This window comes from Panthera leo, chromosome A3 (genome assembly GCF_018350215.1).
Source record: "Panthera leo isolate Ple1 chromosome A3, P.leo_Ple1_pat1.1, whole genome shotgun sequence".
In the NCBI taxonomy this organism is placed as follows: domain Eukaryota; kingdom Metazoa; phylum Chordata; class Mammalia; order Carnivora; family Felidae; genus Panthera; species Panthera leo.
In genome coordinates, this window is record NC_056681.1 from 1,779,937 (window position 1) to 1,797,947 (window position 18,011).

Genomic DNA, 18,011 nt, shown 5'->3' on the forward strand with positions numbered 1-18,011 from the left:
TCTCTGCTGCTCCAGAAACTCTCTGCGTGGCTCGCCTCACCACCAACTAGCTGCCTGGTCCTGGCAAAGCCCTGCCCACCAGGCACACTGGGGTACGGTGAGGAGAAGCCGGGGAGCCTGCAAGAGGAACAGGGCTCGCTGGTGGAGGGGAGTATAGCCAGGTGCTCAGAGAGGGCTTCTGGGAGCACGAGCTGGAGCCCCGCCCTCCTCCTCCAGCACGGGCCGCGAGAGGCCGAACAGTGGGCCCCCTGGGGCGAAGGTCCGGGGTCTCCTGCTGCACAGCCAGCTCCGAGGAAGGGTTAGAGGGAGCCTAGCCTCCTCCACTTCCCAAAGTTTCTGAAGTGTCTCTTGGGGCTAGGGCAAGAGACGGTCCCGGCGTGCTGAGGAAGCTACGGTAAGTGTGGGAGCGCCTGTGTGTGCCGGCGGGACAGCAGCCCCTCCCCCCAGCCTCGCTGCCCCCACCCCCCACATGCAGACTCGCCCATTTCTGTCCTCCTGGAGGCTTCCGCAGATGCGCGCCGCTGGAGACAGAGCAGAGAGAGTCGCTGCTTTTCTCTCCCTCGGGCGCTGTTCCCTGGCTGTCTGCTGTCTGCTGTGTGTGTGTCTAACTGCCGTTCGTGGGTCCCCAGCCTGACGCTGGGTGGCTGTTTCCTTGGTCTGTGGGTGTCTGTGTGTCTGAGTGTGGGCGCATCTGTCTGTCTCGCTGTGTCTCCTGCCGAATCTGTCCTTGACCCTGTCTATCTGAGCATGTGTGTCTGGGGGGGAGGGGGTGCTCCTTCCCGCCGCCTCTCCTCCCACCCCCCCCCCCTGCAGGCGCTAACGCAGCCGCGGCAGCTGCTGCCTTGGCTGCGCCCTAAGCGCAGTGACCTCGCCTGTCCCTGCAGCGGTGACCGCCTCACTCTGCTGTCAGCAGGGGGAGGGGGCCATGGCCAGGCTCTGAACCTCTGGCCTCTCCCTGCTCAACCTGGGGCCGCCGGAGCCCCGGGGGGGTGTGCTCCCTTCCCGGCTGGGCCCACTGGCCCCCCATCTTCCCTTATGTAACTCCACAACCGTCTGTGCCTTGCAGGTCACCCTAGACCCTGCGCTGGGCTCTGCCCAGAGTCCCACGCATATGGGGGTTGGAGCGGACCCCTGGTCGGGGCCCCTGCTCTCCGAGACCCCTCCCCCTCCTTTCTCCTTGGGACGTTCCTTCCCCTGAGACCCGCCTGCCTGAAGCATGACAGGAGGAGGGGTCCCGCGGGGCAAGTTCCCCTGGGCGCAGGAGCAGGTGCACCCCTCCCTGCATTTCAGGTCCCCACAATCGTCCCGACTCCCGACGAGGGCCCGCCGGGGTCGCCGGGGAGCCCGGCGGCGCAGGTACCGGCTCCTGTGCGCGCGGGCCGGCTGGCAGCAGGCGCGCCCCCCGCCCCGGCGCCCGCCTGCTCGGGCCGGGCTCTCCGCCAGCCGCCGAGCGCTCCTGGCTGGGGCTCCGGCGGCCCGGCGGGCACGCGGCGCTGTCCGTGGTGCTGCCGGCGCCGGGCGGGGCGGGGGCGGGGCGGGGGCGGGGCGCGGGCGGCAGCCAATGGCGGGGGCGCTGCGCGGGGCGCGGGGGGCGGCGGGCTGCGCGCGGGGCGCACTCGGCTGCGCGCTGCACTCGGGGCGCACCGGCGCTCTGGCGGCGGCTCGGGCTCCCGCTCCGCTCCGGGTCCGCCCGGGCTGCAGCGGTCGTGCCGCTGGCCCCATTCGGCTCGGATTCCGGCCCGAGCCCCCTCGGCGCCGCCAGCCCCGGCCCCGTCCCGGGTCTCGGCGCCCGCGGACCATGCGCCGGGCACCCCCCGGGGAAGCCGGCCGGGCCGAGAGCCCGCAGACACCAGGCTCCCGGGCCGGGGCCCCTCCCGGCCGCCCGGCCGGCGGTCCGCGCCCTGCCCCGCGCCCCGGCGCCGCCTGAGCCGGCGGGTCATGGAGCGCACGCCGCCCGACGGGCCGCTGAACGCGTCGGGGGCGCTGGCGGGCGAGGCGGCGGCTGCGGGCGGGGCGCGCGGCTTCTCCGCCGCCTGGACCGCGGTGCTGGCCGCGCTCATGGCGCTGCTTATCGTGGCCACGGTGCTCGGCAACGCGCTGGTCATGCTCGCCTTCGTGGCCGACTCGAGCCTCCGCACCCAGAACAACTTCTTTCTGCTCAACCTCGCCATCTCCGACTTCCTCGTGGGTAAAGCCCCCAGCCCCCGCCCGAGCCCAGGAGTGTCCAGCCTGGCCCGGCCAGCAGGGATTGGAGCGTGGACCTAGGGCGCCTTTCTGTTCGGGCACACGGCCCCGCCAGGGAGCCCTGTTTGGGGAGGGGGCGTCCGGGACCCGGGGGGGGGCGGGGGGCGCGGGCGAAGTTCCTTGCCTCCCCCACCCGGGACCGGGGCTGGGGGGGGGGGGGGATGTTCCTCGGGAAGGGGCCCCGGCGGGCGGGCGGGCGCTTGGCCAGGCGCAAGGCGCAGCGGCGGCGAGTGCACCGCCGGCTCCTGCGCCGTAGCCAAACAAAGGCTGCTGGCGGACTCAGGACGTGCGGAGGGCGCTGGGAGAGGTTTGGGGGAGGGGACATGGAAGGGAGTTTTTAGAGCCCTGTTGGGGGAGGGGGGCGTGGGGGAAGCGGGGTGGGGGTGGGGGAGATGCTCGGAGGAGCGCGCTCTCACGTGTCCGTGCACTGCTGCCGCCTTGGGGGCGGGGCGCGCGGAGGGGGCCCGAGCGCCAGACACCTGTTGGGGCTGCTAAGTGCGTCTGCCAGACCCTGGGCCGTGGGAGCGGCTGGCGTGGTGGCAGCCAATGCCCTTTGGGTCGGGAGAAAGGCGTTCTCTCTTTCTGACCTGAGGAGGAAGGGCTGTCCAAAGGCTGGGTTAGGGGCTGGGGTCCAGCAGGTGGAAGAGGAGGGAGGAAATTTTCCTGCCTCCCTCTGGGGCCTGGGAGGACTGCACAGAAATGTGGACGTACCGAATCAAGGCTTGGGGGGGGGGGGGTCTCATCATGCCCGGAGGTCCCCACCCCTGGATCTTCCCTCCTACCTCCAAGTCCAGGGGACGCCAGTAGGACTGGAAGCTAGGCAGGGGCTGAAGGCCAGTCGCAGGGTAGAGGGTGTGCCTAAGAGACAGGGCGGAGGCAAGGGCAAGGTCAGGGTTGCCGGTCCCGGGAAAGCGGCCGTTGCGCCACCCCCAGGTCCTGCCTGTCTCTCCACTGTGGTGGGTTTGACCCCAGGCCCCTGTCCAGCCATGGCCCACCGTGGCCCTACTCTCCTACAGGGGCCTTCTGCATCCCACTATATGTGCCCTATGTGCTGACTGGCCGCTGGCCCTTTAGCCGTGGTCTCTGCAAGCTGTGGCTGGTGGTGGACTACCTACTCTGCACCTCGTCCGTTTTCAACATCGTGCTCATCAGCTATGACCGCTTCCTGTCAGTCACCCGCGCTGTGAGTCTGGGAAGCCGGTGCCCCGTGTTCGCTCCTGGGAGGGGGTGGTCAGGAAGTGGCCACAGCAGAGGATGGCCACTTCCAAGCTGTGGGCAGTACAGGGTGGGCTTGGTCTCTGCTGGCCTCACCCCTGACGTACTGGGTACCCTATGGCCAGCCGCCCACTCAGTAGCCATTTGCTGCCAGTAGGACGGGTCCTGGGACAGGCAGGAGGCAAGTCTGGACCCGGCATCGGGTATTCCTGAAGGAACGGCAATTCAGCCTCCGCCCTGGAGCAGGTCCAAAGTCTGGAGGGCTGAGGGAGGATCTGGGCCAGAGGTCGTCGGTGGTACCCTCCCCACCGTGCGCTCGTGTGTGTGTGTGTGTGTGTGTGTGTGTGCGCACAAGCGTGCGTGCATGTGTGCACGAGTGTGCCCCCAGAAGTCAGTCATCAGCTTCTGGCTCCACAAGCTTTTCCTGGTGTAAGTAGTCACCATGAGCCAGGGACGCTGGACGCTGGCCTGCATCAGGGCCAGGCGGGCACAGGGGCAGCAGCCAGAGTCCCGGTTGGCCCTCTTCTTTGAGATGACTCTGCCAGTCACTCTGAGCGCCCTCTGCTGGGGGCCCCACGTGTCCCCGCCCGGAGAGGCCACGAGACAGTGCAGAGCAGGGGCTCAGGGTCCCCTTGAGCCAATCCACCTGTGGTCTCCGCCGCTCTCCCTGAGCCACCAGGGAAGGGAGGACAACTTCCACCGTGAAGATTGCACGAGACACCCAGCAGGTGCCGGGCACGGAGCCCGGCACGGGGGACGCTCGGTGGGCAGGGGAGGGTGACAGGACCTCCCCCACCCCCTGGGTGCCCACGGCCAGCAGGGGTAGCACGCAAGCAGCCTGGCACGAAGTTAGCGTTTGGGGTCGATCTGAGGGAGGTTGCATGACCGCGGGAGAGTGTGCTGGGGCCTCAGCCGGCCGGACCCACGTGGGGAGCGGGCAGGGGAGGGAGGCCACGCGCAGAGGCCCCAGAGGCTGCGGCGGTGGCGGGGGGGGGGGCGCGGGGTGTTGGGGGAGCTCCCAGTCCCCTGTTGCTGCTGCCCGGGCCCCTTCCCTCCTGACCCGGCGTGTCCCGGGCAGGTCTCCTACCGGGCCCAGCAGGGCGACACGCGGCGGGCGGTGCAGAAGATGGTGATGGTGTGGGTGCTGGCCTTCCTCCTGTACGGGCCGGCCATCCTGAGCTGGGAGTACCTGTCCGGGGGCAGCTCCATCCCGGAGGGCCACTGCTACGCCGAGTTCTTCTACAACTGGTACTTCCTCATCACGGCCTCCACACTCGAGTTCTTCACGCCCTTCCTCAGCGTCACCTTCTTCAACCTCAGCATCTACCTGAACATCCAGAGGCGCACCCGCGTCCGGCTGGACGGGGCGCGTGACCCCGAGCCCCCGCCCGAGGCCCAGCCCTCCCCGCCGCCCGCCGCGCCCGGCTGCTGGGGCTGCTGGCAGAAGGGGCGCGGGGAGGCCGTGCCGCTGCACAGGTACGGGGTCGGGGTGGGCGAGGCGGCCCTGGGCGCCGAGGCGGGGGAGGCGGCCCTCGCGGGCGGCAGCGGTGGGGGCGCCGCGGCCTCGCCCACCTCCAGCTCCGGCAGCTCCTCGCGGGGCACCGAGCGGCCTCGCTCGCTCAAGCGGGGCTCCAAGCCCTCGGCGTCCTCCGCGTCGCTGGAGAAGCGCATGAAGATGGCATCCCAGAGCATCACCCAGCGCTTCCGGCTGTCTCGGGACAAGAAGGTGGCCAAGTCGCTGGCCGTCATCGTGAGCATCTTCGGGCTCTGCTGGGCCCCGTACACACTCTTGATGATCATCCGGGCCGCCTGCCACGGCCACTGCGTCCCTGACTACTGGTACGAGACGTCCTTCTGGCTGCTGTGGGCCAACTCGGCCGTCAACCCCGTCCTGTACCCGCTGTGCCACTACAGTTTCCGCCGAGCCTTCACCAAGCTGCTCTGCCCCCAGAAGCTCAAGATCCAGCCGCACAGCTCCCTGGAGCACTGCTGGAAGTGAGCCGGCCCTTGGCGGGCACCCGGGGTGCCGGGGTGGGGGGGGCCCTCCCACCGCCGCCCCCGCCAGGCTCCGGTTTCCTGGGCAGCCGGCCACACCGCCCCCGACCTGGCCGCCCCCGGGCGTGAGCCACGCCTCGTCTCCAGCCCGCCCAAAATGCCATGGCAGAATCTCTCAGACCGTCCGCCTGCCGCAGGGGCAGCTCGCTGGGATGGCCAGAGCGGCCCCTGCTGCCTGAACCGGAGCCTGGTCGCCCACCCCGCCGCTCAAACCCTAGCTTCACCCCGGGAGGAACAATCCTAGCCACGCCGCCCGCGCCCCACAGACGGTCCGGTGGCCGGTGGTGTCCACCCTTTTGCACAAGTGCTGCTTGGTGTCCTTCCCAAAGCGAGTGATCGGCGTGCGCTCCGGGCCTCGTGAGCAGTCTGCCCTGCACGTGCACACATCTGCGCACACCTGCACACGCCCCCCCGCCCCTCCCCCGCCCTCCCCACAAGCCAGGGCCATGGGCTCTGCTGCTGTCTGTCCCCTGCTTGAGCCCAGGCCCCGGCCCCCTCCAAGTCCCTACGCCCCGAAAGTGCCAAGTGCCCCCCAGGAACCCGCGGCCGTCCTCTGCCCTTCCATTCTGGGTGTTTCAGGAAGACGAAGAAGAAAACACGTCCGTGAACTCCATGTTCCTTGGCTGTTTAATCAAGAGAGACAAAATTGCTGAGGAGCTCAGGGCTGGATTGGCAGGTGTGGGCTCCCACGCCCTCCTTCCTCGCGCTGCTGCTTCCGGCTGAGCTGCGCCAGCTGCTTCTGCCCACCCCGCCCCCGGGCTCGGGGTGCTGGGCCCTGCCTGGCGGCTCCGAGCGCGGCCGGGGCCCCGGACGCCTGCTCGTCGGGAAGGCCGCCTCTCTTGCTTCATCCGCTCCGGCTGAGGGGCGGGAGGGGGCCCCCGGGGCTCGCAGGGGCAGCCCCAGGACACCGGGGCCGTCGGCCACGTCCCGTGCACCCCGTCGGCGCTGTGCATGCCCCGCTCCCCGCCTGCCCGCTGCCCTGCAGACTTCGAGGTCCACAGTAAAGTGTATTTTTTTATTGGTGCTGATTCCTGAGGCCTTCCTGGGGGCGGGCTGAGCCACCGTACTTTGGTCGGGACCCCAGGGAGACACAAGGCCACTCAGCAGGGGATGAGGGGCAGGGGGGAGATAAGGCTGGTCTGGCCTGTCCTACAGGTCCGATCCCGATCAGAGACACCGTGCCCCCAGCCACGCACCCCTGTTCAGGAAGGCGGCATGGAGCTAGGAGGGCCTCACTCCAGCCTCAAGAATATGACCCACAGCCCCGCCCCCTGTGCCACCTGCCCACCACCCAGGACCGGAGTTCTCCTGTGTCACAGGATCTTCCACCTGGGGAGCTGCCAGGGGACCAGCTGAACTCCAGGGGTGGAGGGGAAGGGATGGGCCTGAGGAGGGGAGCCACCTTGGATAGAAGAGGCGTCCCGGGCAAAGGCGTGGAGGCGGGACTGAGGGTGGCAGATGGGGACGGGGAGAAGAAGAGGGTGGTGCTGGGTGAGCCTGGGTCCAATGAACAATCAGTCCCTGCATGCTCCACGGAGGGGGCAGGCCTTGTTCCCGCCCCAGGGGCTCAGAGTCCACTGGGAAAGGGGGCGAGGCCAGCACAGCTTAGGGGAGATACAAACTTGGGCGGTCGGAAGCCACCTCCTCCAGGAAGCCTGCCTTCCTTTCCAGCCACTAGAGCGCTCCCTCCCCTGACCTCATGCTCTCTCCCCGCCACGTGGGTTCTACTTGCACAGCACTTCTGACCCCTTCCTTCCTTCCCCACTGCAGACACAGCCTGTCTCTTACGGCCACATGCCACCGGGCCCTCGGCACCGGTCAGCAAGCTCTGATTCTCTCCACTGCAGAACGAGGTTTTTCATAGCAACATTTCAAAGCCTTCCTCCCCAGACACCTCTCACCCCACAGCTATACCTGCAACTTCATTTCCCAAATGCCCCAGAAAACTTTCCCAGAGCCCTAAGCTGGCGCCCCTTTCCTCCACACTCTCAAGATACCCCCTCCGGCCCAGGCAGGATGCTCTTCTTTCGCCCCCTCCTTGGTGCCAGAGGGAGGGCCGAGCCTGGGGGCTGGGCGTTGTCTTGAGCAGAGGTCGCAGCAGGGGCTGCAGGGGGAGGGGTGGCAGAGACGGTAGGCGCCACCCTCTGCGGGGCCTGGAGCTCAGGGAAGCCCTCGTGCTCTGGGGGCCCCATGCACTGCCAGCCAAGTGGCCTCCCTGCTGGCCCCGCGGGACCTGCCTGCCAACCCCCCGCGGCGGGGGTCTGTCCCTGCAGCCCAGAGCCGTCCAGGGAAAGACAAAGAAAGAACCTGTCCTCTGCAGCGGTGGGCGCCTCCGTGCCAGCAGCACAGCCAGAGCCCTCGCTGCCCCTCCGCCCAGCCCTGCTAAATGGCTACAAATTGGAGGATAAAAGCGCAGGCTTTCAAGCAATTTTGTCTTCAATCTCTGGAAACTGCTGCTCCCCGAGCTCCTGCGTGAGGCTGGAGGAGGAGAGAAGAAAGACACCGACTTTATTGGGCCTGAGTCCCGCAGCAAACAAACACGCCAAGGGGGCCTTTCTCCTTGGAAGCAGGCGCGCCGGGAGGGGACACAAAGCCGGCGGGCCCGGGGCGGGAGCGGCAGCCTCTGCAGGGGCTCGCCCACGCCAGCAGCTGTTGTTTATTGAGTACCTACTGTGTGCCAGGCACCGTAAGGGGTGCTGGTCAGCTGGGAGGCGGACAACCAACTAATGGCCATTTCCTCGGGGACTGAGGACTGCAGGGGACATCAACAGGGCAGGGGCTGGAGAGGAGGGGCCGCCAGCTCACTAGCCAGGGGCTGGGAGCCTGTGTGAAGGGTGGCGATTCACGCGCTCACAACATTGACCCCGGTGGCGGGGCGCTCCAAGACGCCGCAGGGGCCAAGCCTGGGGCCCGAAAGAAGGGCGTGCAGGCAAAGGGGTGCCCCTGGGAACAGGTTCCAGGCACCGTGCCGGGGGAGGGTCCCTCCCAGGCTGGTGCGGACCCTATGTTTTCAGGGTGCCACGCGGGCACCCCCCACCTTTCTACAAAAGGGCAAGTTACCCAGTGTTTCCTCTGGGGAGCCGGGGCCACGGCAGGGACGGCTGGGGCCCCTCCGGCTCTGGAGCCCTGCCGTTTGGGGGAGCCACGTGGCCGTCTGTCCTCCGCCCCCACCCATCCTCACACCCACGGCTGGACTTGTGGGTGCAAAGGACCTTTGCCAGCAACACTTGCTGGAGCCCCTCTGTCCTCACAGCCAGCCCACGAGGGGTGCTCACATTCTCCACTCTGCAGATGTGGGAGCCAGGGCTCTGGGCTCTGGGAGACTCACCCCACATGACAAACCCAGTACACATCGGGGGCCAGGACTCCACCCTCCCATTCCACTGGGGTCTCCCCTGTGCTCCCCTGAGCACCAGGGGCCTCCGTGTTGTCCAGGAGGGGGCTCCGGGGAGCCTTGGAACCGGAGCTCAGCGCTGTTGATCTTAACACAAGCACGTGTTGAGTATCGGCTGCTTGTGCTCTGTTGTGTTGCGACAAGGAGCCGGGAAAAGTCACCCCTCCTGAGCCAGCAAGTGGAGGAGAGAAGGGGGAAGAGGCAAGGTGGGCTATGGAGTGGGAAGCCCCAATATCCAATGCCCAGGTCAGGCAGGGAGTGTGTTTGGAGAGGAAACTGAGGCCTGGGAGAGGGGACTGCCCCATCTGCCCAGCGGGTCTGTGGGGAGGCTGCGACTGAAGCCAGGTATCCTAAGGGAACATCTAGCCCTTTCTGCTTCCTGTCCCAGTAAGTCTCAGGGGCCAGCCAGGGGCTCCTGGGCCTCAGTTTCTTCCTCCACAGAATGCGGTCCTGGCTCGGCAGGGTGATGCGGGGGCAGGGATCCCTGAGGCTCTCTCCTGGGCCCCCAGGGGCCAGGGGGCGCTGGCTCTGCCCGCCCATCATTACAGAAATGGCCCCATCATCCATGCTGTCTGCACTGTACCCAGCGGGTAGCTCTGTGCTGACCTGTGCCTCCCGCCTGGCAGCAGGCAGGCTGGCTGGAGGGGCTCCACGAGTCCCCTGTGCACTGGCACCTAGAGGGCTCACCTCTGCCCCCTGCTTTCCTTCCTTTCTGTGGAAATGAGCACGGGATCTGGGCGTGGCTGGACGGGCAGGTGGTCTGGGCTGTGCCACCTTCCAGCCTCGGCCCCTGCAGATCTAACAGCATCCTCACAGGGGCTGCAGGTGGCAAAGGACACCTTGTGCCTGATACTTGGGGGACCGGGCCCGGCCCTCCAGTCCTCAGGGCACATCCGGTGACGGTGACCCACACTGGCGGGGGCCATCCGGGAGCTGGGGATCCTACAGGAGGGGTCGGGGGCAGGGCGCAGGGTGAAGCCCCACAGGAAGAAGGCAGGGACTCGGGTCCAGCAGGTCAGGACCAGGGAAGGGGCGAGGAAGCATGGCCGTGGAACCTGGCACAGGGAATGCTCCCCGGGCAGGAACAGCTCCCGGTGTCTAACACTCACTGAGCCCCAGGCCCCATCGTGAACCCGCTTCCCATCTACGCTCATCTGGTCGTCAGACAGATGAGGTGCTTCTGTTCCGTTTGACAGGTGAGGACACTGAGGCACAGAGGTTGAATAATGACCTGCTCAAGGTCCCACAGCTAATGAGTGGCTGAATTGGTGCTGGTTCCTCCTGTGACCACTTTCCCAGCACCCCAGCCCCCAGGGGCCACCTTCTCCGTCTGGTCCCGAGCCCGACAGCCCGGGCACCTGGAGCCCCTCGGAAATGCACACAGGCGTCTGGCCCCCCTGCCCCTTCTTTGGGGAACCACTCCCCCTTCACTCCAGCGGGTCCCGGGGGCCGGCCCCACCCACAGGCTTCAGGACCGGTGCGGGTCCCAGGCGTGGCTGGCCAGAATCCCCGTGACAGGTTGGGGTAGCGCACACCCCGGGCCCAGCCGGAGAGCAGCAGTGCTGGGACCTTGGCTGGGACTCTGGGAAGCCCGTGTTGCCCTGCAGCTGGTGGCCCCCAGCGCCGTCCTCACTGAGGCTGCCCCCTGGCGGGAGCACAGCTCTGAGGCCAAGGCAGAGGAAGGCCTGTCAAACCCTGGGAAGAGGCAGCTTCCTGGTGCCATTGTCCGAGCGCCTGGATGCAGCCCCGCCTAAAGCTAGCGTCTGGATCTTTCTGTTTCATGAGTCACCAAATACCCTTTTCTTCCTACAGCTGACACAAGATGGGGTTTTGCAGTGTGAGGTGCTGAAAATGTCCTATCCAGCAATACTTGGCCTGGGCTGGCATCCCTCTGTCTCGGGGGGCAACAGAGCCTTCCTGCCCATGGGAGGTCTGTGTCTTTGATTAAGAAAAAATGGGGAAGTGAATCAGTTATTTAGTAAAATAATAATTAGCTGTTTGTAATGGTCATGGGTAGGAAAGCAATCTTTTCTTTTTTTTTTCTTTTTGGGGAGAGAGAGAGAGAGAGAGGGCGCACAAGTGGAAAGAAGGGCAGACAGAGAGTGAGAATCCCAAGCCCTGACTTGGGGCTCAATCCCATGACCGTGGGATCATGACCCGAGCTGAAATCAAGAGTCTGATGCTCAACCGACCACCCGAGCCACCCAGGCAGGCGCTCCAGAAAGCAATCTTTTAACGCATTAGACTCTGAGGGTAGAAAAGTCAGGAGGCTGAGGCCACATGCCTGTGACATCTGTCCTGTCCACAGGGTGCCATGGAGGGACCTGACCAGGGCATCCAGTCCGTCCCCCCCCCCACCCCCAGGGAAACAGGCAGCTTGCTGTGAAATCTGCTCAGAAGGGCCCCAAAATACAAGAGCCCCCCCTTACCTGTGGGGACCCCGCTTCAAGACCCCCACGGAAGCCCGAAGGCGTGGGGGCACCCAGCCCTACACGCACCAAGTGTTTTCCTCGACACACACCCCGCCCTTGGTCGAGCGCGGTTTATAAACCCTAACCGGGCGCAGCGGGAGATTAACAATAACGGTGAAACAGAACGGTTGTGACAATGTGCTGTGACACACGTCGTGTGACTGTGGTCTCTCTCCGGGGCACCTTCTTGTCCTGGGCTCACCCTCCTCGTGCCCAGGTGACGGGACGAGATGCCCACGCCAGGGGATGGACGTCCCGTGAAGGACGCGGCACGTGACGCAGCGCCAGGCTGCACCTGACCTTCCGGCCTCGAGTCAAGGGGAGGGTCCTCTGCTTCCCATGGGGAGCCCGACGGTGGGTTAGGAGGGACTACTGTCTCCTTCAAAAGAAAAAGAGAAGGGAGAGAGGAGATGCTTTTGGGCGTAAGGAGGGGAGGTGACGAACTGGGCTGGGCTGCAAACGCATCTGTGACACACCAAAGTCACACCAGTTTCCAAATTCAAACATGACAAATTTCATGATCTTTAAATGCTTCTACTTTAAATGCTGATGATCTTTAAAGAGTCCAGCAAACCCTGGTTCCTAGCTGCGGTGTAGGAGTTGGGGCAACTCAGTGCATGGGGAAGAGCCTGCCTTTTGCCCTCCTTCCCAGGCCCCCGGCCTCGGCTGGCTCCCCAGCTTGGCAGAACCCCGTGCTCCTGGGAAGCCAGGGGGCTGGGCAGGTGGGCAAGCTCCCCCTGGTGCCCCCAGGGCCCACAGGCTTTCTTTGTCAGCTGAGGTTCTGCTCGGTCCTGCTCCTAGGCCCACCAATCTATTAATGCATGCTAAAGTGTGATGGACTACTCAGGGAAAGATGGAGATTTCCACTTGAACAGAGGGCATTCTTTAAGTCCAAGTGAGTCACGGTCTAATGCAGGGATTTCAGAGAGGGACATACCATGAGTGGATGCTGGGATGGCATCAGTGAACCTTCTCGAGCCCCTGCTACCTGCTGGGCCTTATGCTACACACCGATTTGGTGTAGGGTTCCAGATCTATCCAGCTGGGAGGTCAGAGCCCTTGGACAAAGCTCCTCTGGTGGTGCAGTGGTTCTGTGGGGTCACCAGGCTACGGGAACCTACTGGGGTCACAAGGATATTTCCTGGGATCAGAACTGGGCCTTTTGAGATGCCCCCTTTGGTCATCTGTGGATCCCAGACATTCCTCAGCGGTCCCCGTGAGCCAGCTGGCACTGGGGCAGGCCCAGGCTGGCTCCTCTGGGAGGGGGTGGCTTCTGCTGGGGCCACCCCGAGTACACCAGGGGGAAGCTGGTTAGAAGTGGTCAGTTAGGGCTGTCCTAACACAGGTGGAGTGCGGAAGTGACTTAGAACACGCGCTTTTGGGGGGGGGGGGCGGTCCGGGCTGCTGGGGGAATTTTCTGACGCTACCCTCCCAACCGGGGGGCCTCCCCTGGACTTTGTCAGCTGAAGGCCTGCCCCCGGGGCTGCAGGGGGCCTCCCTGGAGGACAGTGGGACAGCAGAGTGTGAGCCAGGCAGGCCTGGGGCAGCATGGGCGGGGCAGAGGCCCGGGGCAGGGTGGGTGGGGGTGGAGTAGGTGGGGGAATCACATGGGGGCGGGGGGTTTGCACCTGCCTCTGGCCCTGGCTGCAAGCCTGTAGCCTCCCTCCGCCTGCCAGGGTCTTCCCTCTAAGGGGTTGGAAGAAGGCGGTGCCCTAGGCCAGGGGGTGCCCCCGCTCCCCTCCAGCCCTCCCTCCAGGCACTGAGCTTTGTGTTTCCCCGACCCCCCTTCCCACACCTCCTCACTTGAGGCAGGCAGATAAAAGAAGGAGCCCATGCTATCTGGATTTCAGATTTGCAACAGCTAATGCTTTAGTGTAAGTGTGCAGAGCTCTTTGTTGTGGATCTGAAATTCAAATCAACACATCCGGCAACCCTCCCTGTCCCTTCTCAGGGACATGACTCTGTGGGGGAGGGGGTCCAGGGGAGGGCCCAGCGCTAAGAAGCCACCCAGCTGTGTGGAAAGGACAGGGTGGCTGGGTGGGGGCGCTGGAGGGGTGTCAGCCCGAGGCCTGGACTGCTGGGTGTGCTCCCTGGAGTATCCTGGGTGGGGCCGACGTGAACAAGCGTAAGACGCCCGGGCCAGGCCAGGGGTGACCCTGCTCCCCCGGCCTTACCGTCCCCACCGTACAGATGACGGAGACCAGGCTGGAGGCGGGGTTAGCACAACTCCCAGTGCTGAATGTAACAGGCATAGCATACGGGTGTAGTAATGGACCATGGCCAAGGCAGAAATCGGAATGATTTCCCGGCTCTGGGGGAAATGTTGAGCCATTGGTACCCATCAATTTTTTGCAAAGACTTTTTCTTTAAGGAACCAAATGATCACAGGACGGACACTACCCCTCAGTGCCCCATCTGTGGCCCCCACGGCCCCCAGGCAGCCCTGGCTGTGCCCCGGAAGTTTAGAGGCCTGTGGACTGTGGAATCACTAGGTACCGCGACTCCCCTTAGCCTGTGTGGCACTGTGCACTCTGGGCCAGGTGGCCTGGGGGTCCCCCTGCCCCATCTGGCCTTTCAGAAGCCTGGAGCGATGCTGACATCAGAGCCCCAGTGCAGGCCGTGAGGAGCAGACCGTGCCCGGCGGGTCTCGAGGAATTTCTGCCCACACCCATTCACCCCCATGGTGCCCTGGACTCAGGAAGGATATTCCCTGCAGAAGCCTGATGCCCAGGGGTTGCTTTGTGTCCTTTCAACCTTATGTGTCTGCTTTTAACATTTATCAGGAACGCCAGGCTCGGTGACAGAGGGGACGACGCAGGCCCGATCTCCCCGTCTCCACGGAGTTCATCCCAGAGCAGCGGCTTCTCCGGTGTCTTTTCTGCTTTTCTTTCTCTTTGGAGGCTGTCATGGATTCACACACAATCGTAAGAGACAACGCGGACCCCACGCTCCTCACCCAGTTTCCCCGTGGGAGCCGCGTACAGGACCGCCCAGCGGGACCACAGCACGAGGGCCACCTGCACTCGCGTGCGAGCGTGGGGCGGGTGCCTAGTTAACGCTCTCATCGCAGTCAAATACACAGAATCTCCCCTTTGACCTTAAGTGACACCAGGCACGGTCACGCTGTGCACCTGTCACTGCCGTCCAGCTCCACCCCTTCACCTTCCCAAACTGAGCTGTGCAACCTGAGAAACACGAAGTTCTAGGAGATTTTACCACCTGTGCAGATCGTGTCACCACAGTCAAGACACAGGACAGCTGTCACGGGGGCCCCTCGTGATGCCCCCAGAGCCCTGAGCACCACACATCCACCACGCATCTGGGCAGGTCTTCAGGAGTACCGTTGAAACGCAACCCCACGTGTGGCCTCGGGGGTGGGGTGCGGTGTCCGGTCCGCTCCCGCGTGTCGCTGAGCAGAGCTCTCAGCTCGGTGGCCTTCCGTGGTACGCCCCGACACACATACGTGGTCCTCAAGGGCACCGTCCTGGCACAGCGCACATCACAGGTGCCTGTTGTCAGCGAACCCCGTGGGGGCAGGAGTCGCTGCACAAGCCAGGTGGCCGCAGGAGCCGAGACAGGCTGACAAGGCCCACGGTGGGCCCCGCGGGAAGGCCTCCCCAATTTCACGGGGTACCTGGGGAAGGGCACGCGGACCACAGGGAGCGCTTGGTGTGGCCCAGAAACAGCTGGCGCGGGGGAGGGGCAGCGCGAGCGGCCAGGCCAGGGGAGGAGGGGCCTTTGCTCCAAGGGAGCAGGTGGCCCGGAGCGGGGAGGGAGGATCTGGGATGTGCAGGGGCCACACCACGCGTGCTGCTGGCTGGAGAGAGGAGGGGACTGGCACCCTGCAACACATACATGATGTCGAGGTAAAAAGGGGGCTATCCTGGCTTGACTGGCCACTCCCCCGTTCATATACAGCAGAACCTCAGGATGTGACCTTGTTTCGATTTGGAAATAGGTCCTTTGCAGATAGAATTAAAGATCTCAGAATGAGGTCGTCCTGGCTCAGCGTGGGCCCGAAGTCCAGTGACTGGTGTCCTCGTAGGATGAGGGGATGCACAGAGAAGCCACGTGACCGTGGAGGCAGACCGGAGGGGCATGGTGCGAGCCCAGGACCCCTGGGGGGGACAGGATCCCCCGGCGCCTCCCGAGGGGGCACTGCCCTGCCCGCGCCGTGATGCTGGACGTGGGGCCTCCAGAGCTGGGACGGAATGAGGTTCTCGTAAGCCCCCAGCGTACGGACTTTGTCACGGGAACCAACTCCCCCCGCCACGTCCCTGGCCTGCTCCCCTCAGGAGGGCGCTCGTGTCTGGGTGGAGCAGGTCTGCTGTGCGGCTGCAGGGCCACAGGGAGGGCCTCCGGGCCCCACCACACCTGGGCTGCCTGCCAAGGAGCCCGAGGCCGTTGTCCCCAGATAGCTGAGCTGGGCGCACGGGAGAGATCAGGGTCTCAAGGCGCCCGGATGGAGAAGCCCCACCCCCAGCTCACTCTGCACCTGAGCTACACACCGATGTGGACCCCAGCCTCACATTCCTGGCTTGAACCCACGGTGTGGCCCGGACCCCGTGCGGACAGCGTGGACGGCGTGTTTTTGCCTCACCCAGGCCTGGGGAGCTGCAGGCTGGAGGCCTGTCGGTCCCCACCCTACATTCTGCAGGTTAGGACAGGTCACGGGTCAGCCTGGGCTAAAGGCAGGGACAGAGTCACCTCTAGCAGGACAGGACGGGACAGGACAGGCAGCACAAAGCTGTGGTCATCTGCAGTTACCCTCGCATCTCAGGGCAGGTGGCCGACCTCCCCATCCTTCTCCTGGAACTGCCACGTCCACTCGCACCCACCAGGCTGGGAAAGGCGTGGGGGACAGACGGGCCTCTGCAAAGACAAAGGGAGGGCAGCCAGCTTCCCCAGAGGCCAGCAGAGCAGGGCAACCTCTTGGGGTCGGGTGGGGACAGAGCCGAGGGCAGGGGTGCTAAAGGCACCCTCAGGAGCCATGCCGGAGCCTGGAGGTTTGTTCTTTGGAGCCAGTGGGTGCAGGCGCTCTGGAAATGGGGGTGCCAGGCCTTAGGGCCAAAAGTGGGCGGATTTGGGGAGCGCAGCATCCTGAGGCTCAGGCCCCCGTTGTCACAGCCACTTCCAGAAAGGCCATGAGGAACCAAGTGACAGCCACCTCGACGGGAGGGACTGAAGCAAGGGGCAGAGCCTGGGGGGCAGCCTGCACAGGCCACATGGGAACCGCAGGCGGAGAGCACGGGAGAGGGAATCCTCAGGGCAGAGGAGGACCGGGGGCTAGAGCACCTGGGGAAAGAACCGACAGGGAGGGACAGGAGTTAGTTAGGACAGACAAGGGCAAGTGGCCCAAGGCAGAGGTCAGCTCCAAGGAAAGGATGGGCCACACAGAGGGCTGGACGCCTCGTGTAGGTCCCAGACGGCACGCATGTCCCCTATCCACAATCATGAGAGGTGGCCCTGGTGTGGGGCTGGGACGGGAGGGGGGTGGCACTGGGGCCTTGGCCACTCAGCGAGTCCTCCCGCCAACCACGTGTCTTTACAAGATCTATTTTTCTTAAACGTCCATTTATTTTGAGAGTGTGCGCACATGGGAAGGGGAGGGGCAGAGACAGAAGGAGAGAGAACCTCGAGCAGGCTCCTTGCTGTCAATGCAGAGCCCGATGCTAGGCTCGATCTCGTGACTGTGAGATCGTGACCTGAGCCGAGATCAAGTCAGATGCTCAACCCATCGAGCCACCCAGGAGCCCCTCAAGATATTTTCAAACTAAAAGAAACTGAAATGTACCTATCAGACACCATTCCTTTCTTCGTTCCATAAATATTTATCAGAGCGTCTTCTGGGTCAGGCCCTGAGGCTGCCGGGGGCCCGGCCGAGAGCAGGGCAGAAGCGGGGAGGCAGCCAGTGTAGCCCCTGTGCAGAGTACCGCGTGCCGGGGCCCAGCCAGAGATGAAAGGCCACGATAATTAATGCCACTCTACCAAAGCCTTTGTGGTGGCCCCAGAGAGAGCAAAGAGATCGCAAAACCCATCTGTGTTTCCAGAACACAAGGACCTCGGAAATTATCAGACATTAAAATAAAGCTGCAGGCAAAGGACTCTGGTTCCAGCGCAGATGTGACGGTAGTTCAGAACGGAGCTGTTCCTGAGGGCTCAGGTCAAGTTTATCATCTGAGGGGACGCCCGGCACCCAGCCCCCCAGCGCCCAGCAGCGGGGACCCCCGTGGCTAGTCCCCACAGGATCCAGGGCCCCCCGCTCCCCATCCACTTTGTCCCTAAAGGGCCCTCAGGGCCGTGCCCCCAGCGTCGGACTTTATCTGGGGGGGGGCACAAGTCTGCGCCCTGAGTTAATAAGCCGCACGCGGCCGGGAGCCAGCCGTCCCCGGGTCGGATATTGGGTGCATTGAGTCGTGACGCAAGCGGCTCCGCGCAGCGCAGCTCCGTCTGGGAACAACCGGGGAGGCGTCGCCCTTCCTGCTTCTCTCAGACGGGGGCATTCGAGAAGAGCCTCGCGCCTGCGGGCGCACCCGGTCCCCGCGCCCTCCTGTCCCCTCCTAGGGCGTGCGGGCCTCGGGGGCGGCTGCCGGCACTGACGGTTCCGGTGTGGGGGCTCCTGGGCCCGCGCC

General features: G+C 64.9%; 1 protein-coding gene across 2 annotated transcripts; it reads left to right on the plus strand.

Moving 5' to 3' along the window:
* Positions 1–1,938: 1,938 nt before the first annotated feature.
* Positions 1,939–6,509, plus strand: HRH3 (histamine receptor H3). 2 transcript variants are annotated; one of them, XM_042930094.1, is made up of 4 exons: positions 1,939–2,188; positions 3,261–3,427; positions 4,538–5,454; positions 6,094–6,509. In XM_042930094.1, the coding sequence occupies exons 1-4, from the start codon at positions 1,939–1,941 to the stop codon at positions 6,119–6,121; spliced, it is 1,362 nt and encodes a 453-aa protein (XP_042786028.1). In that variant the 3' UTR covers positions 6,122–6,509. The 2 variants fall into 2 exon arrangements, with proteins under 2 accessions (XP_042786028.1, XP_042786029.1); XM_042930095.1 differs by lacking the exon at positions 6,094–6,509 and having other exon boundaries at positions 4,538–5,458.
* The last annotated feature ends 11,502 nt before the right edge of the window (positions 6,510–18,011 follow it).